Source organism: Somniosus microcephalus, chromosome 8 (genome assembly GCF_052327205.1).
Source record: "Somniosus microcephalus isolate GS21.2 chromosome 8, FLI_Smic_1.0, whole genome shotgun sequence".
Lineage (NCBI taxonomy): Eukaryota > Metazoa > Chordata > Chondrichthyes > Squaliformes > Somniosidae > Somniosus > Somniosus microcephalus.
Window position 1 is genome coordinate 140,293,015 of NC_140994.1, and position 26,698 is coordinate 140,319,712.

The 26,698-nt window shown below is 47.1% G+C and overlaps 1 protein-coding gene across 1 annotated transcript; it reads right to left on the reverse strand.

Moving 5' to 3' along the window:
* Positions 1-85: 85 nt before the first annotated feature.
* On the reverse strand, positions 86-26,439 carry LOC147113822 (spondin-2-like). Its single transcript, XM_085996167.1, has 5 exons — positions 26,412-26,439; positions 25,588-25,811; positions 24,190-24,381; positions 21,852-22,026; positions 86-494 (listed from the first exon to the last, which is right to left on the reverse strand). The coding sequence occupies exons 1-5, from the start codon at positions 26,437-26,439 to the stop codon at positions 313-315; spliced, it is 801 nt and encodes a 266-aa protein (XP_085852293.1). The 3' UTR covers positions 86-312.
* Between the last annotated feature and the right edge of the window lie 259 nt (positions 26,440-26,698).

The following is a 26,698-nucleotide window of genomic DNA, read 5'->3' on the forward strand; positions in this document are numbered from 1 at the left end:
GGATGTCAGGCATAACATTTCATCCAAGAAACTTGTGGAATAAATTATCAGAGAAGGCCATTGAAGCAGACAATACACATGGGTTTAAAATACATTTAATTGTGTATCTGGAGAAGGGATTGAGGGACATGGTGAGAGATGGGTGGGAAAGCATTAAGAACAAGCAAAAAGAAATAGGCTTGTTGGCTCCTCCTTCTGTTCCTAAAAATTCTTATGTAATCACAGTCACTGGTACAAACTCTTAACTGTGACCTACAGGACTGAAAATGTTGTCATCCAACAGCAACACTGTCAGTCACACATCTAAAGATGTCACCAGAAACAGTTCCTGGGAATGCACTTCCTCTCCTGCTCCAGCTCCGGGCATGGAGCTCCGCTGCTGGAAGGCTTTGTGTGGATAAAACGTGTCCTGCGCCTGGTACCAAACGGACTGCATTCTCTGTTGCACAGGCCCCAAGAGGACCAGGTGGAAACCTCACAATCCAGAGGGGTTTCTGTAAGTAAAGGTAAGACCAAATAGAAATCAGTGTGAAGCTGTCCTTGGAGGCTCATTCACCACAAAATGTAACCCCCACCAGCACAGCAACCCATCTGCACAGCAACCCACCAGCACAGCAACCCACCAGCACAGCAACCCACCAGCACAGCAACCCACTATTATAAGGGCAACTGCCCAACTGACATGATCAAGTATGCAGTGAAATAGATTGTTTTCCTTTGAGCAGCGAAAGTTAAGGGGGGATTTAATACAGGTGTTCAAAATTAGAAAGGGTTTGATAGAGTAGATGGGGAGAAACTGTTTCCACTGGCAGGAGGGTCAGTAACCAGAGGACACAGATTTAAAACATAGAAACATAGAAGATAGGAGCAGGAGTAGGCCATTCGGCCCCTCGAGCCTGCTCCGCCATTCAATGCGATCATGACTGATCATCCAAATTCAGTACCCGGTCCCTGCTTTCTCCCCATACCCCTTGATCCCTTTAGCCTTAAGAAATATATCCAACTCCTTCTTGAATATATTTAATGTATTGGCCTCTACTGCCTTCTGTGGTAGAGAATTCCACAGGTTCACCACTCTCTGGGTGAAGAAATTCCTCCTCATTTCTGTCCTAAATGGCCTACCCCTTATCCTTAGACTGTGACCCCTGACCATCGGGAACATCCTTCCTGCATCTAGTCTGTCCAGTCCTGTCAGAATTTTATAAGTTTCAATGAGATCCCCTCTCATTCTTCTAAACTCCAGCGAGTACAAGCCCAATCGACCCAATCTCTCCTCATACGTCATTCCTGCCATCCCAGGTATCAGCCTGGTGAATCTTCGCTGAACTCCTTCCATGGCAAGAACATCCTTCCTCAGATAAGGCGACCAAAACTGCACACAATACTCAAGATGTGGTCTCACCAAGGCCCTGTATAACTGCAGCAAGACATCCTTGCTCCTGTACGCGAATCCTCTCGCTATAAAGGCCAGCATACCATTTGCCTTCTTAACCGCCTGCTGCACCTGCATGCTTACCTTCAGCGACTGGTGCACAAGGACACCCAGGTCTCGTTGCACTTCCCCTTCTCCCAATCTATTGCCATTCAGATAATAATCTGCCTTCTTGTTTTTGCCACCAAAGTGGATAACCTCACATTTATCCACGTTATATTGCATCTGCCATGCTTTTGCCCAATCACCCAACCTGTCCAAATCATACTGGAGTTTCACGGCATCCTCCTCACAGCACACACGCCCACCCAGCTTTGTGTCGTCTGCAAATTTGGAGATATTACATCTAGTTCCCTTGTCTAGATCATTAATATATATTGTGAATAGCTGGGGTCCAAGGACCGATCCCTGCGGTACCCCACTAGTTACTGCCTGCCACTCGGAAAAAGACCCGTTTATTCCAACTCTTTGCTTTCTGTCTGCCAACCAGTTCTCCATCCAAGTCAATACCTTGCCCCCAATCCCATGTGCCTTAACTTTACATGCTAATCTCTTACGCGGGACCTTATCGAAAGCCTTCTGAAAGTCCAAATACACCACATCCACTGGTTCTCCCTTATCTATTTTACCAGTTACATCCTCAAAAAATTCCAGTAGATTAGTCAGGCACGATTTACCTTTGGTAATTGGCAAAAGAATTGGGGCGGGGGGCGGGCGGGGGGGGGCGATGAGGAGAATTTTTTTACGCAATGAGTTGTTATGATCTGGAATGCACTGCCTGAAAGGGTGGTGGAAGCAAATTCAATAGTAACTTTCAAAAGGCAATTGGATATATACTTGAAAAGGAAAAATTTGCAGGCTACGGGGAAAGGGCAAGGGAATGAAACTAATTGGTTAGCTCTTTCAAAGAGCCTGCACAGACACGATGGGCCGAGTAGCCTCCTTCTGTGCTGTAAAATTCTATGATTCTATGACACGTCTGTGGTGTAACACCTCAGTTCTTGGCCATCTGTAGGTATGTGCAATACAACTGTGGAGACATGCATTCCTCCATCACACTACCTGTGAAAACTGTCACAATACCGTTGTGCTTATTTTATTACACTCATTAATGGCCCAGAAATTCGGGTCTCCACGGGTGAGTATGCACGGGGTACTCATGCGTGGGCCCGATGGAAGTGCTGGTTTCTTGCACGCATGCGCGGGAAACCGGCACTTCCGTTCCTCTGAAAGCAGGGGTTCAGAGGTCGAACGCGTGCGCGCGGGAGTCTGCGCGTGCGCTTTGAACTTACGTTTTTTTTACAGGTTTTTCCGTGAGGATAAGCCTGCAGGATTTACACATTTAAAAAGCAGGCGTAAGAGTAAAACAAGGTTACACTGCAGTAGGAGTAAATTGGCACAGCAGGCAGTGGAAACCAGTTTTCTAACCAATCAGCAGGGGTGACTCATTTGGCTGTAAACAAACAAACAGTATAAAAAGACCAGTCCTAGTGCGAGTCATCAAAGAGTGCTGTGAGTTTGGGTAAGTGCAGCACGGTGGCATAGTGGTTAGCACTGTTGCCTCACAGCGCCAGGGACCCGGGTTCGAATCCAGCCTCGGGTGACTGTGTGGAGTTTGCACATTCTCCCCATGTTTGCGTGGGTTTCCTCCGGGTGCTCCAGTTTCCTCCCACAGTCCAAAGATGTGCGGGTTAGGATGATTGGCTATGATAAATTGACCCTTAGTGTTAGGGGGATTAAATACGTGGGGTTACGGGGATAGGGTGGGATATGTGTTGGTGTAGGGGTTATGGGGATCGGGTGGGATATGTGTCGGTGCAGGCTCGATGGGCCGAAATGGCCTCTATCTGCATTGTGGGGTTTCTGTGATTTCTGTGATAAGTGTGAGTTACGGTAAGTGGGGTGTTAGGTGCTCTTTTCAAACTTTAACTCTGTGGGTTGTAGTTAATAAGGCCTTTCTGGTGCAGAGTGACTGTTGGTAAACCATTTAACTGGTGTAACTAGAGGGATTGATTTAATTTAAATCCAATTAATTAAAGGGGATACTAGCATCTAAAATCGGGCAGAGGGTGTCCATAACTAACAATAAAAAATTTAATTAATTACATAGAATGGAGCAGGTGATGTGTTACTGTTGCGAGATGTGGGAGCCGGTGAACCCCATTGAGGCTCACGGTGATTACGTCTGTGACAAGTGTCTGCTGCTACAGGAACTCCAGCTCCGTGTTGATGAGCTGGAGTCTGAGCTTCAGACACTGTGACACATCAGGGAGGGGGAGAAGTACCTGGACTCTGTGTATCAGGGGGTGGTCACACCTATAAAGTTAATTAATTCAGATGTAGCCCATAGTCAGGGACAGGACGGTGTGACTACGAGTGAGGCAGGTACGGGGATCCAGGAGGGAGAGCTGGAGGCGCCGCAGCCCTTGCTCTTGTCCAACAGGTTCGAGGTTCTTACTCCCTGTGGGGACAGGAGCAGGGACTGCAGGGAGGATGAGCAACCTGGCCACAGCACCGTGGAACAGGGGGCCATTCAAGAGGGGGGAGTAAATAGAAATGTTGTAGTGGTAGGGGATAGTATTATTAGGGGGATAGATAGAGTTCTCTGCAGCCAAGAGCGAGAGTCCCGAAGGCTGTGTTGCCTACCCGGTGCCAGGGTTAAGGACATCTCCTCTGGGCTGGAAAGAAACTTGCAGTGGGAGGGGGTGGATCCAGTTGTCGTGGTCCATGTTGGTACAAACGACGTAGATAGGACTAGGATGCCGGTTCTGTTAAAGGAGTATGAGCAGCTAGGGGTCAAATTAAAAAACAGAACCTCAAGGGAATTATTACCTGAGCCACGAGCGAATTTGGCTAGGACAAATAAAATTAGAGAGTTAAATGCGTGGCTCAAAGACTGGTGTGGGAGAAATGGGTTTTGCTTCCTGGGACACTGGCACCAGTACTGGGGCAGGAGGGAGCTGTTCCGTTGGGACGGGCTTCACTTGGCCAGTGCTGGGACTAGAGTCCTGGCGGATCATATAACTAGGGCTGTAGAGAGGGCTTTAAACTAACTAGTCGGGGGGGGGTTCCTAGAGAGCAAATAATAAAAATGACAACAGAGAAGGTCATAGACTTAGGTAGCAGTGGGGAAATTAAAAACCAGAGCGTGTCAGGAAGGGGCAGAAGGTATGGAGTAAAAGGTAAAGTAATAAAAAGGGCAAAAGCAGGAACTAAGTGTCACAAAACATATTTGAAAGTTCTCCATCTGAATGCACGTAGCATTCGTAACAAAATAGACGAGTTAATGGCACAAATAACTACATATGGGTATGATCTTGTGGCCATTACAGAAACATGGCTGCAGGGTGACAATGCCTGGGAATTAAACATACCAGGTTATTTAACGATCAGGAAGGACAGGCAGGAAGGAAGGGGAGGTGGGGTGGCTATGTTAATAAAGGAAGGAATCACTGTAATACAGAGAAATGATATTGGGTCAAAAGATCAGGATAATGAAACAGTTTGGGTGGAGGTAAGGAATAATAAGGGGAAAAAAACACTAGTGGGCGTAGTCTATAGGCCTCCGAACAGTTGCAACTCTGTTGGACGGAGTTTCAATCAGGAAATAGTTGAGGCTTGTAATAAGGGAACATCTATAATTATGGGGGATTTTAACTATCATATTAATTGGACAAATCAAATTGGGCAGGGCTGCCTTGAGGATGAGTTCATTGAGTGTATTAGGGATGGGTTTCTTGAGCAGTATGTAACTGAACCGACCAGGGGGCAAGCAACCTTAGATCTGGTCCTGTGTAACGAGACAGGATTAATTAAAAATGTCCTAGTAAAGGATCCCCTTGGATGGTTGAATTCCATATTCAATTAGAGGGTGAGAAGGTTGGATCTCAAACAAGCGTGCTAAGCTTGAATAAAGGAGACTATGAAGGCATGAGAGCAGAATTGAGTAGAGTGGATTGGGAAAATAGATTAAAGGGTAAGACGATACATGATCAGTGGTGTACATTTAAGGAGTTATTTTACAACTTCCAAAAAATATATATTCCACTGAGAAGAAAAGGGTGTAAAAGAAAAGACAGCCATCCGTGGCTAAGTAAAGAAATTAAGGATAGTATTCGACTAAAAATAAGGGCATATAAGGTAGCCAAATCTAGTGGGAGGATAGAGGATTGGGAAAACTTTAAAAGACAGCAAAAAATAACAAAAGGATTGATTAAGAAAGGGAAGATAGATTATGAAAGTAAATTAGCAAAAAATATAAAAACAGATAGTAAGAGTTTTTATAGTTATATAAAAAGAAAAAGGGTGGCTAAAGTAAATGTTGGTCCCTTAGAGGATGAGACCGGGAAATTAATGGTGGGAAATATGGAGATGGCAAAAACACTGAATATTTTGTATCAGTCTTTACAGTAGAGGACACTAAGAATATCCCAACACTGGACAAACAGGGGGCTATAGGGGGGGAGGAGCTAAACACGATCAAAATCACTAAGGAAGTGGTACTCGGTAAAATAATGGGACTCAAGGCGGATAAATCACCTGGACCTGATGGCTTACATCCTAGGGTCTTGAGGGAAGTGGCGGTAGGGATTGTGGATGCATTGGTAATAATTTTCCAAAACTCCCTGGACTCAGCAAGGGTCCCGGCAGACTGGAAAACTGCTAATGTAACACCCTTATTTAAAAAGGGCAGTAGACAGAAGGCTGGTAGGTAAAATTTTGGAGTCCATTATTAAGGAGACAGTAACAGGACACTTGGATAATCATAATTTAATAGGACAAAGTCAGCATGGTTTTATGAAGGGGAAGTCATGTTTGACAAATTTGCTGGAGTTCTTTGAGGAAGTAACATATAGGGTGGATAAAGGGGAACCAGTGGACGTAGTGTATTTAGACTTCCAAAAGGCATTTGACAAGGTGCCACACAAAAGATTATTGCTTAAGATAAAAAATCACGGGATTGGGGGTAATATTCTGGCATGGATAGAGGATTGGCTATCTAACAGAAGGCAAAGAGTTGGGATAAATGGTTCATTCTCAGACTGGCAATCAGTAACTAGTGGTGTTCCGCAGGGGTCAGTGCTGGGTCCCCAACTCTTTACAATCTATATTAACGATTTGGAGGAGGGGACCGAGTGTAACATATCAAAGTTTGCAGATGATACTAAGATGGGAGGGAAAGTAGTGAGTGAGGAGGACATAAAAAACCTGCAAGGGGACATAGACAGGCTGAGTAAGTGGGCAGAGATTTGGCAGATGGAATACAATACTGGAAAGTGTGAGGTTATGTACTTTGGCAGGAAAAATCATAGAGCAAGTTATTATCTTATGGCAAGAAACTGGAAATTACTGAAGTACAAAGGGATCTGGGGGTCCTGGTGCACAAAACTCAAAAGGTTAGTATGCAGGTGCAGCAAGTGATTAAGAAGGCCAATGGAATGTTGGCTTTCATTGCTAGGGGGATAGAATATAAAAATAGGGAGGTATTGCTTCAGTTGTACAAGGTATTGGTGAGACCGCACCTGGAATACTGCATACAGTTTTGGTGTCCATACTTAAGAAAAGACATACTTGCTCTCGAGTCAGTACAAAGAAGGTTTACTCGGTTAATCCCGGGGATGAGGGGATGGACATATGAGGAGAGGTTGAGTAGATTGGGACTCTACGCATCGGAGTTCAGAAGAATGAGAGGCGATCTTATTGAAACATATAAGATTGTGAAGGGGTTGGATCGGTTGGATGCGGGGAGGATGTTCCCGATGATGGGTGAAACTAGAACTAGGGGGCATAGTCTTAGAATAAGGGGCTGCTCTTTCAAAACTGAGATGAAGAGGAACTACTTCACTCAGAGGGTGGTAGGTCCATGGAATATGCTGCCCCAAAAAGCTGTAGAAGCTACATCATTACATAAATTTAAAACAGAAATAGACAGTTTCCTAGAAGTAAAGGGAATTAAGGGTTACGGGGAGCGGGCAGGAATTTGGACATGAGTCTAGGTTCGGATCGGACATGGCCCTGTGGGTAGCGGAGCGGGCCCAGGGGCCGTGTAGCCTGATCCTGCTCCTATTTCGTGTGTCTAATTCTGTTAGATTCAGGAGATGGTTCTGTGATAGTAGATTGGCGGTTAGGATCAGATCAGCCATGATCTTATTGAATGGCGGAGCAGGCTCGAGGGGCCGATTGGCCTACTCCTGCTCCTATTTCTTATGTTCTTATGTAAGGTAAGTGGTCAGTTAATTAAAATTAAAACATTTTTTCCACAGGTTTATTATTTTTAAATATTTTAAAGCAAGGTAAGTGTATTTTTAGCCCCGTTAGAATATAAAATTATTTTTTTCAAAAATTTAAATTGTTTAAAATAGTTATTTAATGTAATTTTTAGTTTATTTAAAAAGTGTGATTTAAAAAAAAAATTATTTGAAGGTTTACTGCTATTTTGGGGCCCATAGTATTTATAATTTTTGACAGCTCTTCCTGTCAATCTCATGAATGGGCATTTCCCTCCTCCGATTGGCTGCCCATGGCCCACGTGATCCCAGGGGACGCATCAAACTAACTGCGCCCCTGGGACATGCAAGCACTGCGCGGCGGGAGCTGGAGCAGGCCCCGGATCGGAATTCCACGGGGCCCTACAGCTCAACTGCCGGCGCGCAAGGTAAGTGCAGGTTGGGGGCTTGCACCCGCGGGAAGCCCCCGACCCGAATTTCTGGGCCGTTAACAGCACTGATTCTGAGCGGTTTTGTTCTCCGCCTCCAAGGGGAAAACATCACCAGTAGTGATGGCTAATAATAACACCATGATTTTACCTTGGTTACAGGCCAGATGTTAACATTGCTGGCCTGTACCGACATTCTGGCAACATCAGGGAAGGTGAGCAACAGAAATGGTAAAGCCACCAATGCGACTTTGGAGCAACTGAGCACGTGCAAATTCATCCCATCGTAGAACAGGATAAATTTGGAATCCAGGCATCTGCAACCTAACACAGGACAGCTTCCACTGCAAGCAGTTCCACAGTATAAATGGTTATATGAATCTGACTGCATGTAAATTTGTTTGCCTGTCAAAGCAGACAAATAATTGTGGAGTAGTACATCTCATTATATCGACAATTCATCTGTGTCTTTGATTATATATAACTAGCTGAAGTGCCCGGCGGTGCCGAGGCTTTTTCGAGGGCATGTTGTTGTTGGAAGAGAGAGAGAGAGCGACTGGGGGGAAGAGAGAGAGCGACTGGGGGGAAGAGAGAGAGCGACTGGGGGAAGAGAGAGAGCGACTGGGGGGAAGAGAGAGAGCGACTGGGGGGGAAGAGAGGGAGGGGAGGGGAGGGGGGAGGGGAGGGGGGAGGGGAGGGGGAGGGGGGGAGGGGGAGGAGGGGAGGGCGGGGGAGGGGGAGGAGGGGAGGGCGGGGAAGGGAGGGGAGGGGGGAAGGGAGGGCGGGGGGGGGAAGGGAGGGCGGGGGGGAAGGGAGGGGGGGAGAAAGGGGGGGGAAGGGAGGGCGGGGCCCCCCCCCCCGAGGGTCGCGGCCCCCCCCGAGGTGAAGACCGCCGATTGCGCGCGCAGCAGGAGCTGAGACGCGGCGTCTCTCTCTGGCTCGGCCGGCGGGCCCGGTTGCCAGGGTAACCATGATGCTGACCAAGCCCCGCCCCCCCGGCCAAGCCAGAGAGACGCCGCATCTCAGCTGCTCCTGCTGTGCGCGCGGGCCCCCCCCCCCGAGGGTCGCGGCCCCCCCCCCGAAGGTCGCGGCCCCCCCCGAGGGTCGCGGCCCCCCCCCCCCCCCGAGGTGAAGACCGCCGATTGCGGCTGTGCGAGACGTCCGGCGGGCCCGGTTGCCAGGGTAACGCTGGACGCTCAGCAAGCCCCGCCCCCCGGCCGAGCCAGAGAGAGACGCCGTGTCTCAGCTCCTGCTGCGCGCGCACCCTAGCGGCGCTGGGCTGAGGCTCGGCCCTCCAGCCTTCGAGTGGGGCCGGGAGGTGCCTAGCTCGGGCGTGGGTGCAGAGGAGATGCCGAGGCTTTTAGGCCTACCTGGAAAAACGGGGAAAGGTAGGAAAATTAATGAGATTAGATAAGTTAATTACTTTCTAAATCATTTTTTTTTAAAACAATATGTGTTTTAAAAGCAACGTTTTTTTTAAAGACGCAGAAAGCGGGGAAAAAGAAAGGAAAAGTTTGGAATCAAGATGGCGGCGACTCACCTCGGTTCAGAACGATAAGGCCCGGCCACACACGCACCGATTGGCCCGGCGGCATGCGCCAGCAACCCGGCGTACGATTGGTCGAGCTCGAGGTCACTCTGTCGCTAATGAGCGGATAATGAGATGCTAATGAGCGGAACGTTGAAGGTTTTTGGGATACCGCGGGCGCGATTTTAGCCCGGCCGAAACGTAAATACGCTTAAAACCGTCTCGGAAGCGTAAGCGTTCTTTGGAGGTAACGCGCGCGTAGGTACGCCCTGTAACTTTCGAGCGCATAGCCCGACAGACGCACAGGCGATGACAGACAGAATGGCAGAATGACAGACAGACAGACAGAAGTACCGATTTATATATATAAGACTAGCTGGAGAGCCCGGCGTTGCCAGGGCTGTTTTGGGGCAGGCGGTTTAAATCGAGTGCCAGGCTTTGGGGCCCTGTCTGTGTCCCTTTGTGAATCTGGTGCTGGGCAACATTTTAAATCGAGTGGCAGGCTTTAGGGCCCTGTCTGTGTCCCTATCTGTCTACCTTTTAAAAGCTTGAAAAATGAAAGTGAAAGTACTTATAAAACGTTTTTGGTAAATCTTATGTTATTTTTAAAAGAGATACTAACTTTCAAAGTAGTTTTAGCTGGAAGCTGAAGTCACAGAAATCACAGAAATCACAGAAACCTCACAGTGCAGATAGAGGCCATTTCGGCCCATCGAGCCTGCACCGACACATATCCCACCCCCGATCCCCGTAACCCCTACACCAACACATATCCCACCCTATCCCCGTAACCCCACGTATTTAATCCCCCTAACACTAAGGGTCAATTTTATCATAGCCAATCAACCTAACCTGCACATCTTTGGACTGTGGGAGGAAACTGGAGCACCCGGAGGAAACCCACGCAAACACGGGGAGAATGTGCAAACTCCACACAGACAGTCACCCGAGGCCGGATTCGAACCCGGGTCCCTGGAGCTGTGAGGCAACAGTGCTAACCACTATGCCACCATGCTGCCACTTGTCATTTGAGCTGGAAGCTGAAGTCAGAGCTGGTAGTGAAACAATGGCTGGCACATCCCCGAGATGAAAACGAATAGTCCCGCCCACACACACACCGATTGGCCAACCATCAGGGGACCGTACTGTAGGATTGGTCAATCGTGACGGAACAGGATTGGTGGAACCTTGATGTCAGTCAATCAATGCTAGCAGATAATGAGTTTAATTTTGAAGGTTTTTTGCATAAGGCGCGAACAATTTTCGTCCGACCGAAAAGTAAATACGCTTAAAACCGTACTGGAAGCGTAAGCGTTCTTTGGAGGTAACGCGCGCATAGGTACGCCCTGTAACTTTCGAGCGCATAGCCCGACAGACGCACAGGCGATGACAGACAGAATGACAGACAGAATGACAGAATGACAGAAGTACCGCTTTATATATATAGATAGATAAGAAGATATACGTAATCAGGTTCAATTCCTGGCCAGCACTGGGTTAGCTGCTCCCAGTCATGTAGCCACAACAATTGGTTTTGGCCCATCTGGGTTAAAGAGGAGGAAAGAATCAACCAGGATTTCCACTACCGATTGCTATCCAGTGACTTCTGCGAGAAGGTGCTTGTGTGTACCGGCATCAGGTGAGGACAGGACTGCACTCTTTAAAACCTACCTCTTGGGCCAAGCTTTTGGTCACCTGTCCTAATATCTTCTTATGTGGCCCGTTTTCAAATTTTGTCTGATAACACTCCTGTGAAGTGCCTTGGGACGTTTTACTGTGTTAAAGGCGCTATATAAACAACAAAGTATTCATTTGCGCAAACATTTTGTGTCCTTCTGCGCATGCGCGCGGCCGGTCCCGCCCCTTTGGTGCACGCGCACCGATCCCTACTGCGCACGCGCGATGTCACCGAGGCCATTCCGCGCGTGCGCAGTACTCCACAGTTGCGGCGACAGTGAAGTGTGGGCCGTACTTTGTTCAGCTCCGTGGGACAAGGCAGGTCATTGGATCCGTGGGGAGAAGAGAGGATTGAGAGGGAATCAGAGAGAGAGTGGGTGAGGGGATCGGAGGGAGAGAGGGGGGATCGGAGGGAGAGAGGGGGGATCGGAGGGAGAGAGAGAGAGGGATCGGAGAGAGAGAGAGGGAAGAGAAAGAGAGGGAGAGAAGGGATCGGGGGGAGAGAGGGGATCGGAGGGAGAGGGGGAAAGTGGGAATCGAGGGAGAGGACATCAGATGGAGAGAGAGGGGAGGGAGAGGGAATTGAAGGGAGAGAGTGGGGGAGGGGGGGAGGGTTTGGAGGGAGGGGATCAGGGAGAGAGGGGAGGGAGGGGAAATTGAAGGGAGGGAGGGGGAATTGAAGGGAGAGAGAGTAAGGGGATCGGAGGGAGAGAGGATCAGAGGGAGAGAGGGGGAATTGAAGGGAGAGTGGGGGAGGGGGTGAGGGGATCGGAGGGGGAATTGAAGGAAGAGAGTGGGGGAGGGGGTGAGGGGATCGGAGGGAGAGGGGATCAGAGGGAGGGAGGGGGAATTGAAGGGAGAGTGGGGGAGGGGTGAGGGGATCGGAGGGAGAGGGGGGATCGGAGGGAGAGTGGGAGAGAGGGAGGGAAAGGCGGAGGGAGGGGGAAAGTGGGAATCGTGGGAGAGAGTGGTGATCGGAGGAAGAGGGGATCAGATGGAGAGAGGGGAGGGAGGGAGTGAGAAAGGGTATTGAAGGGAGAGAGTGGGGGAGGGGGTGAAGGGATCAGAGGGAGAGGGGGGATCGGAGGGAAAGAGTGGGAGAGAGGGAGGGGTATCGGAGGGAGAGAGGGGGATGGGGAGAGAGTGGGAATCGGAGGGAGAGGGGGCATCGGGGAAAGGGAATCGGGGAAAGGGGAGATCAGAGGGAGAGGGGATCGGAGGGAAAGGGTGAAATTGGAGGGGGAGGGGTGAGGGAATCGGGGAAGGGGGATTGGAGGGAGAAGGGATCGGAAAGAGAGAGGGGGCATTGGAGGGGGAGAGAGAGGCGGGATTGGAGGGAGCAGAGGGGAGGGGGTGAGAGGAAATTGGGGAAAGGGGATTAGAGAGAGAGGGGATCGGAGGGAGAGGGGATCAGTGGGAGAGGGGGTATTGGAGGGAGAGAGGAATCGGAGGGAGAGGGAATGGGAGGGGGCAAGAGAGGGTATCGGAGGGAGTGAGGGGGAATCGGAGGGGGTAGAGAGGAGGTCAGGAACTCGTGGGGGAGAGGGTAAAGGTATGGAGAGCACAGTGGAAATGGTGGAAGATTGTGATACAGGTCTAAAGGGGAGGGGGTGGTGTTGAGAGTGAGAACGTGATCCAGATTGTAAATCCGGAAGTCACGACATTGTCACTGTTCACTTCATACCCAATAACCTGTTACCAATCCGTGGCCCACACAGAATGCCCCAACTATGGGGGGGAGGGGGGGGCGGAGAGCGGGTCGGAAGATCAGGAACTTGTTGGGGGGGGGGGTAAGGTCATTAATCCGTGGAGGAGGAACTTGGGCAGGGGGAGAAGGTAAGAAACCCAGGTGGGGGGGTGCGGTGGGGGAAGGTGATCAGGAAGCCAGGGTGGGGGGGGGGAGAAGGACAGGAACTCAGGTGAAGGGGGGAGGAGGTCAGAAACTTAGGCGAGCGAAGGTCAGGAACTTGGGCTGGGGGGGGGGGGGCGGAGAATGTCAGAAACTTGGGGAGAAGGCCAAGAACGTGGGCGGGGGGGGGGAGAGTAGGTCTGGAACGTGGGCGGGGGGGTAGAGTAGGTCAGGAACTTGGACGGGGGGGGGAGTAGGTCAGGAATGTGGGCGGGGGGGGAGAGTAGGTCAGGAACTTGGACGGGGGGGAGTAGGTCAGGAACTTGGGCGGGGGAGAGTAGGTCAGGAACGTGGGCGGGGAGGACAGTAGGTCAGGAACTTTGGCGGGGGTGGTGTGAGGAGGTCAGGAACTTGGGCGGGGGTGGTGGGAGGTGGTCAGGAACTTGGGCGGGGGTGGTGGGAGGTCAGGAACTTGGGCGGGGGAGAGTAGGTCAGGAACGTGGGTGGGGAGGACAGTAGGTCAGGAACTTTGGCGGGGGTGGTGGGAGGAGGTCAGGAACTTGGGCGGTGGTGGTGGGAGGTCAGGAACTTGTTCGGGGGTGGGGTGGAGAAGGTCTTAACCCGCAATGGTGAGCACTGTCGTTCCAAGTGAGCTCTGTTCTGTCTGGAGTAGGCAGTCAGAATGGCTCGAATTACACTTTGCAGAGTAACTGATTACGTTGGCAGGGAGGATCTAATTACACATTCCAGAGAAACTGCTGGTGTGTCTTGTCCTCCAAGGGGACCAATCAGAGCTTTAGGTGTTGCAAATAAACACATCTCTATATAAATGCAAGTTGTTGTTGTTGACTGGACTGTGATGCTCCTGGTGATAAGGCAGCCTGGCATCAGTCATTGTCTAGACATGAAGACTGGGCACTTGGAGGAGGTATCAGAGGAGCCGTGTGGAACTGTACCCTAACGAGGAGAGGGAGACAAAATGCTACAGTGGCGGCAAAAAGAAATTTAAAAATAGATCGCTGATAGCAGCAGGAGATTGCCCAGGACATTTTGTAATGTTACAAAATTCAATGTTCAAAACCACATGAATTCATTAAGGGATAAGTTTGCTACCAGTATTACAGGAGACCATGAAGTTACAGCTGTGTCAAATTAATCACAAATAGAGTTCTGGGCATTGTCCAGGTCCAATGATTCTGGCTCAGAATTTACAACATATGTAGAGCTCCCTAATACATGTGTTTTGAAGCATTGAACAACCACAGGACACCCAGACCAGATGGGATACACTCAAAAAGCCAATATTTTCAGCATCTCCATAAATAGAGGACTGGAGAATCTGTCCAGTTATAGTCAGCTGGCCATAACTTAATATCATCAGCAAATTTCCCAGCATTGGTACAATATGTGCGTACATCTCAATATATAGAAAAATACTTGGGGTGAAAGTCCATGGGCTGCTCGCTGTAACTGTCATCAGCCAATTTTCTTTCAGAAAATAATAGGATTGGGCAGAGTCAACATGGATTTATGAAAGGGAAATCATGTTTGACGAATCTGTCAGAGATTTTTGAGGTTGCAACTAGCAGAATAGATAAGGGAACCAGTAGATGATGTGTATTTGCATTTTCAGAAGGCATTCGATAAGGTGCCACACAAGGGGTTATTAAACAAAATTAGGGCTCATGGGATTGGAGGTAATATACTAGCATGAATTGAGGATTGGTTAACAGACAGAAAACAGGAATAAACGAGTTATTTTTGGGTTGGCAGGCTGTAACTAGTGGGGTACCGCAAGAATCAGTGCTTGGGCCTCAGTTATTCACAATCTACATCAATTTGGATGAAGGGACCAAATGTAATATATCCAAGTTTGCTGATGATACAAAGCTAGGTGGGAATGTAAGTTGTTAGGAGGATGCAAAGAGGCTTCAAGGGGATAAAGACAGGCTAAGTGAGTGGGCAAGAACATGGCAAATGGAATATAATGTGGAGAAATGTGAAGTTATCCACTTTGGTAGGAAAAATAGAAAAGCAGAGTTTTTTAAATGGTGAGAGTGGAAAATGTTGGTATTCAGAGGGACCTGGGTGTCCTTGTACACGAATCACTGAAAGTTAACATGCAGGTACAGCAAGCAATTAGGATAGCAAATGGTATGTTAGCCTTTATTACAAGAGGATTTATGTACAAGAGTAAAGACGTCTTACTGCAATTATATAGGGCCCTGGTGAGACCACACCTGAGTATTGTGCACAGTTCTGGTCTCTTTACCTAAGGAAGGATTTACTTGCCATAGAGGGAGTGCAACGAAGATTCACCAGACTGATTCCTGGGATGGGGGGATTGTCCAATGAGGAGAGATTGAGTAGACTAGGCCTATATTCTCTAGAGTTTAGAAGAATGAGAGGTGATCTCATTGAAACATACAAAATTCTTACAGGGCTTGACAGGGTAGATGCAGGGAGGATGTTTCCCCTGGCTGGGGAGTCTAGAACCAGGGGTCACAGTCTCAGAATAATGGGTCGGCCATTTAGGACGGAGATGAGGAGAAATTTCTTCACTCAGAGGGTGGTGAATCTTTGCAATTCTCTACCACAGAGGGCTGTGGAGACTCAGTCGTTGAGTATATTTAAGACAGAGATCGATAGATTTTTGGATATTAACAGAATCAAGGGATATGGGGATAGTGCAGGAAAGTGGAGTTGAGGTAGAAGGTCAGCCTGATCTTATTGAATGGTGGAGCAGGCTCGAGGGGCCGAATGGCCTATTCTTGCTCCTATTTCTTATGTTGAGCTGCAGACCAGCTAGTCTGAGTACTTTAGAGAACATTATCTGTGGGCATGCAAAGAGTACAGAGACCATAAGAGTAGTTTTAGAAACAATACTGCAATTAGAGTACATAACTAAATTGATCTGCCTGTTAATAAATGAAAAAGACTTTGCCCCTAATCGACTTCCACAGGGCTCCAGTCTGGTTCCTCTGTTCCTAACACAATTGACAGCAACTAGCCACTCTCTCGTGGCACAGATTGGGATGATACGCTATAACAATGGCAGTATTACAACATTCAAAAAATAAAATCATTCTTGGGCTATGGGTGTCTCTGTCAAGGCCAACATTTATTGCCCATCCCTCGTTGCCCTTGAGTAGGTGGTGGTGAGCTTTCTTCTTGAACCGCTGCAGTCCGTGTGGTGAAAGTACTCCAACAATGATGCTAGGTAGGAAGTTCCAGGATTTTGACCCAGTGACTATGAAGGAACGGCAATATATTTCCAAGTCAGGGTGGTGACTTGGAGAGGAACTTGGAGGTGAAGGTGTTCCCAAGTGCCTGCTGCATTTGTCCTGCTAGGTGCATATTCCATCACACTCCTGACCATATAACAGGGTATACTGTACCCTGCGTATTATTTTCATGCTAAAGAGCAGCTGTGTTTACTTTGGCCTGTCCCTTTATGGTCAATATAATTGTAAATCGGCACTTCCATAGGTCATTTATGGATTAGTTGTTGTTGGTGAGGGAAGTTTACAGATTGTAACTTTTCGGCTCTAGGTCAGAAGAATCCAGCATGAAAGCGACTGCCTTTCTCTTTTATTCATAATTTTGATACTTTGAAGTGTGCTGTCTGAAGTGTGACAAACACAAGCCAGATACAAGGGGTTGAAATTCCACGATGGTACTCCCGTTCACCCGCCATCACTTTGAGGTATGGAAGAATCGAGGAAATTGCAAAAAATTGGCATAAACGCCAATTACACCATTTATCTGGGGTTCCTGTGGCTCGTACAGCAAAGTTACGGCAAACAGCCCATGGACTTTCACCCCCATTTTTTTCTACATATTGATATGTACGGACATATTGTACCAATGTTGGAAAATTTACTGATGACATTAAGGTGTGGCCAGCTGATTAGAACTGGACAGATTCCTGATTCACCAGACGCAGAGGGATACCAACTTGGTGCCAATGCAGGAGGCATTTGTGGATCTAATTAATAGGGTGAGCTCGATTGTTGAAAGGTCTTTCTCTTGCTCATACTTCATGGGGTAAAAATTCGGTTGCTTTGTGCCTCCAGTTAGCGCCTCCTGCAAAATTCAGCGGGAGGTTAGCGACGGTGGTAGCCGGTAGCGCCCTGCAGAACTGCGCCTCCGGCAATGGCGTCATCACCGTGCGCAGAGCCCCGCTCACGCCCCGGCTGCAAACTTGGCTCGCGCCCCCTGACCTACCACCGGACGCTATGTCTGACAGGGTATGGGGAACGTTTTTGCGGCCGGGGCGGCAATAATTAAAGGGCAGGTGCCGGGCGGCCATTTTCTTTTGGGCCGTCTGCCAGCCCCTGCCCCCTCAGACCTCCTCAGGCGGGGTGCCGGTCGTGATTGGGCAGCCTGGCACTCCTCTTGAGTGCCGAGTTCTTTTGCTGCAACCCTGCTCCCTGGTGGTCCAGCAGGGCCCCGGTGCACCTGCGCTAGGCCCCTCCCCTTTAATCAGGGAAGGGAAGCCTGCAGTACCACGGTGCTACGTGCTGACACTCATGGAGCTGCTTCATGTAGCGCTGTGATATACAATAGGAGCGCTCCAAGAGGGAGGAGGAGCGCTTCCAGTAGCGCCCCGCCTCCTGCTTGGGGCACTACCATTGAATTTTGGGCGCAGGGGCGCTAACTTCCCCAGTGAAGTTATTGCCCCAAAGGGCACGCGAGACAATTTTCCCCCCATATCTTTAGAATGAGCAGTTTATTATAATGAGGTTCTAATATTGTTAGAAAGAGAAAGAACGTGCTAGCAGCCATCCCATACTACACCCACGTGGACATTCTGTGTAACGAGACAGGATTAATTAAAAATGTCCTACTAAAGGATCCCCTTGGATGGTTGAATTCCATATTCAATTAGAGGGTGAGAAGGTTGGATCTCAAACAAGCGTGCTAAGCTTGAATAAAGGAGACTATGAAGGTATGAGAGCGGAATTGAGTAGAGTGGATTGGGAAAATAGATTAAAGGGTAAGACGATACATGATCAGTGGTGTACATTTAAGGAGTTATTTTACAACTTCCAAAAAATATATATTCCACTGAGAAGAAAAGGGTGTAAAAGAAAAGACAGCCATCTGTGGCTAAGTAAAGAAATTAAGGATAGTGTTCGACTAAAAACAAGGGCATATAAGGTAGCCAAATCTAGTGGGAGGATGGAGGATTGGGAAAACTTTAAAAGAGAGCAAAAAATAACAAAAAGATTGATTAAGAAAGGGAAGATAGATTATGAAAGTAAATTAGCAAAAAATATAAAAACAGATAGTAAGAGTTTTTATAGTTATATAAAAAGAAAAAGGGTGGCTAAAGTAAATGTTGGTCCCTTAGAGGATGAGACCGGGAAATTAATGGTGGGAAATATGGAGATGGCAAAAACACTGAATGAATATTTTGTATCAGTCTTTACAGTAGAGGACACTAAGAATATCCCAACACTGGACAAACAGGGGGCTATAGGGGGGGAGGAGCTAAACACGATCAAAATCACTAAGGAAGTGGTACTCGGTAAAATAATGGGACTCAAGGCGGATAAATCACCTGGACCTGATGGCTTACATCCTAGGGTCTTGAGGGAAGTGGCGGTAGGGATTGTGGATGCATTGGTAATAATTTTCCAAAACTCCCTGGACTCAGCAAGGGTCCCGGCAGACTGGAAAACTGCTAATGTAACACCCTTATTTAAAAAGGGCAGTAGACAGAAGGCTGGAAACTATAGACCGGTTAGCCTAACATCTGTGGTAGGTAAAATTTTGGAGTCAATTATTAAGGAGACAGTAACAGGACATTTGGATAATCATAATTTAATAGGACAAAGTCAGCATGGTTTTATGAAGGGGAAGTCATGTTTGACAAATTTGCTGGAGTTCTTTGAGGAAGTAACATATAGGGTGGATAAAGGGGAACCAGTGGACGTAGTGTATTTAGACTTCCAAAAGGCATTTGACAAGGTGCCACACAAAAGATTATTGCTTAAGATAAAAAATCACGGGATTGGGGGTAATATTCTGGCATGGATAGAGGATTGGCTATCTAACAGAAGGCAAAGAGTTGGGATAAATGGTTCATTCTCAGACTGGCAATCAGTAACTAGTGGTGTTCTGCAGGGGTCAGTGCTGGGTCCCCAACTCTTTACAATCTATATTAACGATTTGGAGGAGGGGACCGAGTGTAACATATCAAAGTTTGCAGATGATACTAAGATGGGAGGGAAAGTAGTGAGTGAGGAGGACATAAAAAACCTGCAAGGGGACATAGACAGGCTGAGTAAGTGGGCAGAGATTTGGCAGATGGAATACAATACTGGAAAGTGTGAGGTTATGCACTTTGGCAGGAAAAATCGTAGAGCAAGTTATTATCTTAATGGCAAGAAACTGGAAAGTATTGAAGTACAAAGGGATCTGGGGGTCCTGGTGCACAAAACTCAAAAGGTTAGTATGCAGGTGCAGCAAGTGATTAAGAAGGCCAATGGAATGTTGGCTTTCATTGCTAGGGGGATAGAATATAAAAATAGGGAGGTATTGCTTCAGTTGTACAAGGTATTGGTGAGACCGCACCTGGAATACTGCATACAGTTTTGGTGTCCATACTTAAGAAAAGACATACTTGCTCTCGAGTCAGTACAAAGAAGGTTCACTCGGTTAATCCCGGGGATGAGGGGATGGACATATGAGGAGAGGTTGAGTAGATTGGGACTCTACTCATTGGAGTTCAGAAGAATGAGAGGCGATCTTATTGAAACATATAAGATTGTGAAGGGGTTGGATCGGGTGGATGCGGGGAGGATGTTCCCGATGATGGGTGAAACTAGAACTAGGGGGCATAGTCTTAGAATAAGGGGCTGCTCTTTCAAAACTGAGATGAGGAGGAACTACTTCACTCAGAGGGTGGTAGGTCCATGGAATATGCTGCCCCAAAAAGCTGTAGAAGCTACATCATTACATAAATTTAAAACAGAAATAGACAGTTTCCTAGAAGTAAAGGGAATTAAGGGTTACGGGGAGCGGGCAGGAATTTGGACATGAGTCTAGGTTCGGATTGGACATGGCCCTGTGGGTAGCGGAGCGGGCCCGTGTAGCCTGATCCTACTCCTATTTCGTGTGTCTAATTCTGTTAGATTCAGGAGATGGTTCTGTGATAGTAGATTGGCGGTTAGGATCAGATCAGCCATGATCTTATTGAATGGCGGAGCAGGCTCGAGGGGCCGATTGGCCTACTCCTGCTCCTATTTCTTATGTTCTTATGTTCTTATGAGCCTAGGCTGCGAGCGCAGCAGGCTATTGCACTATGGAGGGTATTGCAACTGAGCCCCAACCTGTTCCTGTCTAATGTGCACAGGCACTTTGTGTGGGGAGGTGGTCATTGTTTGATTTCCCCCCCTCCCCCTCCACTGGCTCAGGGGCATTGAGGTGAATTGCACCACCTATATTCTTTCCTTGGCTGAGATCAGCCATCTCAGCACTGACCAGAAAGGGGCTCTGTTGAAGCACCACATGTCCAGAGAATGTGGTTACTGACTGTGGGATGTTGTGGGACACAGTACAGTGATTATAAACCAGCTGGAGCTCCAGAGATTATGCAAGAAGTGCTGCCTACTTTGTACAGATCCTGTTATACTGTTCCCCCCACTTGGGTGCATTGTTGCTGAGTGTAGGTGGACCATTGAACTTCCTAGATAAATACATTTCCAGTAACTAAATTTTGGAGAAGACACTTAAAAGAAAAACTTGCATTTATATAGCACCTTTCACCACCTCAGGACGTCCCATAGCGCTTTACTGCTATGAAATACTTTTGAAGTGTAGTCACTGCTGTAATGTAGGAAACACAACAGCCAATCTGTGCACAGCAAGGTCCCACAAACAGCAATGTGATAATGACCAGATAATCTGTTTTTGTGATGTTGGTCGAAGGATAAATGTTGGCCAGGACAATGGGAGAACTCCCCATCTTTTCTTGCAATAGTGCCATAGCTTTTACAGAGGACAGACGGGGCCTCGGCTCAACATCTTATCCGAAAGACGTGCTGCAGCTCTGACAGTGCAGCATTCCCTCAGTACAGCACTGGACTGTCAGCCTAGATTTTGTCTCTGAAGTGGGACTTGAGCCCACAACCGTCTGACTCAGATGAGAGGGAGCTACCACTGAGTCACAGCTGACATGCTGGCGGCTGACTTAAAATGACATGCTCAGTATAAGAAGTTAGGTAACAAAAATAAAATGGAGAATGGAGGTTGTGCTACAATGGAATGTTGCATTTTTCCTTATATTGAATGGTAGTTGAAACATCGTTAAACTTCGGCATTAGATGTTCGCATTACATATTTGGAAGGAGCCATTTATTTAGCAATCCTTCGTCATTAATACATGCTTTGAAGGGCCAAATAGTCAGATAGTTTTAATTAATCTTTGAGGGAGTGCCCAACTGAGGTGATTTATGGGTCATCTTGTGCTGCCACCTCACACCCACTTGGAACTGAGCTGAGACTGTCCAAATATGTAAAGAGATTATAGTATAAAGTGGTGCAAAGCGACACTATGCGGGTCTCCCTGGGCGTTGGCACTAACAAATCTCACAGGTTTATATTGGGGTTGCTGCCGGCTGGGCACTTTTTGAGAACCGGTCGTGCAAACACCCCACCGTCACCAAGAAAAAAGCAGCTCCAGACAGCGGGACTGTCCTACCTGAAAACCTCTCTGTTTCCCTGCCACGAGGAATGAAGTTTAACTTGATAGAGGGTGTTTTTACAGACTGCCACCTCTTTAGCTTCCGGAGTGTGACTCGTGCCATCAGTGGGAGATGTCTGAGTCTGGGGTAGTAGAATGAATTAGCGCCATGATTGGGAAAAGCCGATGTTATCTGGAAGAGGCAAACATTTAAAACCTGGTGTTACTAGAATTATCCAAGAATGAAACCTCTGCAGCTTTCAAAACATAAACATTTTGTCACGTAATGCCTGTAATTATTTTCTATGAATTCTTGTCAAATAAATTTGGAGCCATGGAAAATGAGGTTGGATCTAGCTGGTTTCCACAACTGATGATTGATGAGTTTGGATCAATGAGAGGCTTTGGCTGAATGATGGGTTTGAATCTGCAAATGTCTTTGTGAATGGTTTAAGGTCAATGAAGATGAATTCGGATTCATCATGGATGAGTTTTAATAAATGTTGGTCAGCACTCTCAGTGAGATTATGCAATCCAGAGTTTCCTGCAGTGTTATTGATGTTGCTTTTCAAGTTGTTCTGAAGAAATCTTCCCATATCATAGAATTTTACAGCACAGAAGAAGGTCACTTGGGCCACCGTGCTTGTGCCAGTGCTCTGAAACAGTAATCCACTAAATCCCATTCATTTGTTCTTTCCCCATACCCTTTTAAGTTTTTTTATTTTTCAAATATTTATCCACTTCTACATTAAAAGCTGTTTTAGATTCTGTTTCATTCACTATTTCTGATAGAACATTGCATGTCCTAACAACCTTCTGCATAAATAAAATTCTCCAACCTTTCCTTTCAATCCTTTGGTGATGATTTTAAACTTATGTCCTCTAGTTACTAATTCAGTGACCAGTAGAAATAGTTTTTCTTAATTTACCTTATCAGAGCCCCTCATAATTTTCTCTATCAGATCTCCTCTTCATCTTCTAATGGAAAATTCCAGTTTCTTTAGTGTCCTCCTAACTAAAGCCTCTCATCCTTGCTATCATTTAATGTAAACAAATGTAGTGTGTAGGGCTAATGCCAAACATAGGTATACCATGTAGGGCTCTTAACTAAAATCTGTTGAGTGATAAAGAGACTTAAGTGATATAGCATATGAGTCTCTAAAGGCTCACAGCCAGTGCCACAAGGCTATAGCAAAAGCAAATAGAGTATTAGGATGTATTGCTCAGACAATCCACTATAAAATAAAAAGCACGATAGTGTCCTTGTACAAGACCTTGTTTAGGCCACCTCTAGAATATTGTGTCCATTTTTGGTCCCCTCACATTGTTGATGATATAGAGGCGCTAGAAAAGGTTCAGAGGAGGGCCACTAGATTGATACCTAGTTTAAAAGTCAGCATGATAGTCTTTAGAGAGCTGTCTTTTTACTCTAGAAAAGTGCCTATTTGTTTGATGTATTTTAAAGAATGAAAGTATTGGACTGTGTCCATGTGGATAGACTATTTGAATTAGATAGGTCAGGAAGAACCAGAGGACATTCATATAAGGTACGTAATCAAAGAACTAGGTTAGATGTCAGGAGGTTTTTTCTTTTCACAGAGGGTCATCGACCTTTGGAACAAGTTGTTGGCTCGTGCAGTGAGTGAAGATTCGCTGCAAGCATTCAGATGGGAGCTTGACAAGTCCCTGGCCGTGGCTAATGAATGGGTTTGAATAAATAGTGGATTTGAATCTGCAAGTGTCTTTGTAATTGGTTTAGACCAATGAAGATGAATTCGGATTCATCATGGATGAGTTTTAACAAATGTTGACCGACACGCTCAGTGAAATTATGGAGCCCAGAGTTCATAGTAATGTTATTAATGTAGTTTTTCATCGTGGAAAAAGATATGTGGGATGTTGGGTGATGTGCCTCATGGTCACTGCTTTTCTGCCTCTGCCAAGTGATTACCTGGCTGCTGGTGGGTGGGTATCATTGGGGGATCATGATGCCAGCGGTTGCAACCAGGTCCTTGTAATGTAGGGAGGCTTCAGTGGCACCAAGTTTCTGGGTATGCGTTTAAACTTTATCTAAGTACTCCTGTGCTGGAATGATTGTAGTTTCATCGATTTTTTTCTCCCTTTCTTTGAACCCTTGTGGAGAGTGATGAGAGCAGTCACATGATACAACTCACAATAGCTGAGAGTGATCTCTTAATAAAGTGGAATTACAGAGGCCACCAGCCATGTACAGTGTGTTTCTTTGTGGAGATTGCGAGGCAGTTGACCCTTTTTTCTCTCACATATTTCCATTGCTCCTTCCATTTTGCGCCCCAAATCTAATTACAAACATGCAGTCGAAAGTCACATTTATTACCTTTGTTATTTTGTCCTGTGGAACTGTTGCAAAATTGGGTGAAGAGAAAGTGAAGCCGCTGTCTGTCCCAGCATCATAAGGGTAAAGGTCAAGTGTCAGTTCCTCCTTCCAGTGATTCCCCTCACACAGAATAATGCTGTCGCTGCCAACAAACCAGTCAGGACTGGGGACTATCCGTACCATGAAGGACAGCTGAAGAATAAGCAACAGCTAAAGCACAGTGAGAGGATACAGCTCCCAATACCACCACTCATTAGCACAACACCTCAGAATAGCTCTCCCCCATCAACCCCCCAATTTATTTTATTTGATTCCTTTAAAATGCCATTAAAAAGGAGGGAAAGTACGCATTCAAATTGTATTTGAGGGAGAGATTACTCAACGTTCTTTGTGGTTTGGCGTCTACATTGCTCAAAGGTACATGTCAGACCTATACCTAACCATCACTTGCTGAGACAGGGTTATGGGAATCAACAACTTGTATTTATATAGCACCTTTAACGTAGTAAAACGTCCCCAAGGCTTCACAGGAGTATAAAAAGACAAAAAATTTGACACTGAGCCACACAAGGAGAAATTAGGGCAGGTGACCAACAGCTTGGTCAAAGAGATAGGCTTTAAGGAGCGTCTTAAAGGAGGAAAGAGGTAGTGAGGCGGAGAGGTTTAGGGAGGGATTTCCAGAGCTTAGGGCCTAGGCAACTGAAGACACAGCCACCAATGGTTGAGAGATTATAATCAGGGATACTCAAGAGGGCAGAATCAAGCCAAATTTTGAACTTGAGGTGATCAGAATTAGATAATTTTGAATTAATTTACCAATACCTGAATTTGGCCTAATTCAAGTATCAGGTTAAGATTTAGACAGTCCGTTTAGAGAAGCCAGAAGTGTCCAAACTACAGCTCCTGGGCTACATACCCCCAAACCGTGGCAACCTGCCCACAAAGCTCAAGCAACTCAATCCTATTTATGTCTGTTTCTCAGCCACTGGTTTGTCCTGTTTGAATTTCTGTGGGCCTGGAGGTTTGGAAAGGGTTGATTTTTAGGACTGTTGTCTCATTGGTGGATAGCTTCTAAATCAGCACACCAAGATTTTGTTAGTATCAGCAGCTTGAGGTGTCTGAACATTAATCGGAACATTGATTAAATCTCATATGTAGTTCCCAAGGCCCACATTGCGCATCTAAAAGGCGCACAAAGACAAATTGATGGGCAGATCTGCACTGGGCTGTGTGCCACCCCCATTGGCACCTCAGTACAATTTCTCCAAGCGTTTCTGTGCTTCCACCAACCCCAGGCTCAAATTAGTGAGCAAGCTGTCCATGTTCTAGTTGCCAATGGCTGTACCCTCTTCTTATGCCACCTGATATACAAAAAACATTGCTTGACCAATTCCTTACCAGTGGGTGTGTTGAGTAGACTGTAAGTTTAATTGATCTCTGTCCTATCCCACTTGGAATGGCTGATGCCTTGAAGAACTCAGTGATGCTGTGCATCTTGTTTTGTGCTTTTTCTGTCTCCTGTGTCAGTGTCGCATTAGTGCCTCTCTCTGCGTATTCCCGTACTCCTGGGCTGGCCAGGGAATCCAACTGCCATAGCTGGTACTTGTCATTGTGAGTGACAGCTGCATTGGAAAATTAAGCTATGAACTCAGCTTAAAACATTCATTAAATCATTGAGTCAGCTCCTCAATGGGTAAACTGATTAAGATGGTGAGCAGCTAAACCACTTGGACCAGGAAAGTCCAGGTTTGATGCCCAGTTTATGCCTGAGTTATGTGGTCTCAGCCAGTGTGGCAATAGGAGTGCCACAGTTAGTCTTAAAGCCCTTGGGGCAAGGAGGGGACAAACAGTTATTGTTTCTATTCTTGAACACAATCCCAAAAATCCCTGCAGAAAAATGGAGTTCAGGTAAGCTCCCCCCTCTAGTGGTTGCAATTCACTGATTGGACTCACACTTGAGTGAGATACCCAGAAGCAGTGGAGGTGAGGGCCAGGTAACCCAAGACCAGTGAAAGTATGGCCCCGGTAATGCAGGATCAGTGGAGGTGTGGGCCAAGTATCCCAGGACCACTGGAGGTGAGGGCCAGGTAATCCGGGACCAGTGGAGATGAGGGCCAGGTAACCCAGGAGCAGTGGAGGTGAGGGCCAGATAACCCAGGACCAGTGGATGTGAGGGCCAAGTATCCCAGGAGAGTGGAGGTGTGGGCCTGGTAACCCAGCACCAGTGGAGGTGAGGGCCAGGTGACCCATGACTGGTGAAACTGTGGGCCAAGTAACCCAGGACGAGTAGAGGTGTGGGCCAAGTATCGCAGGACCAGTGGAGTTGAGGGCCAAGTATCCCAGGACCAGTGGAGGTGAGGGCCACGTGACGCAGGACTGGTGAAACTATGGGCCAAGTAACCCAGGACCAGTGGAGGTGTGGGCCTGGTAACCCAGGACCAGTGGAGTTGAGGGCCTGGCAACCCAGGACCAGTGGAGTTGAGGGCCAGGTAACCCAGGACCAGTGGAT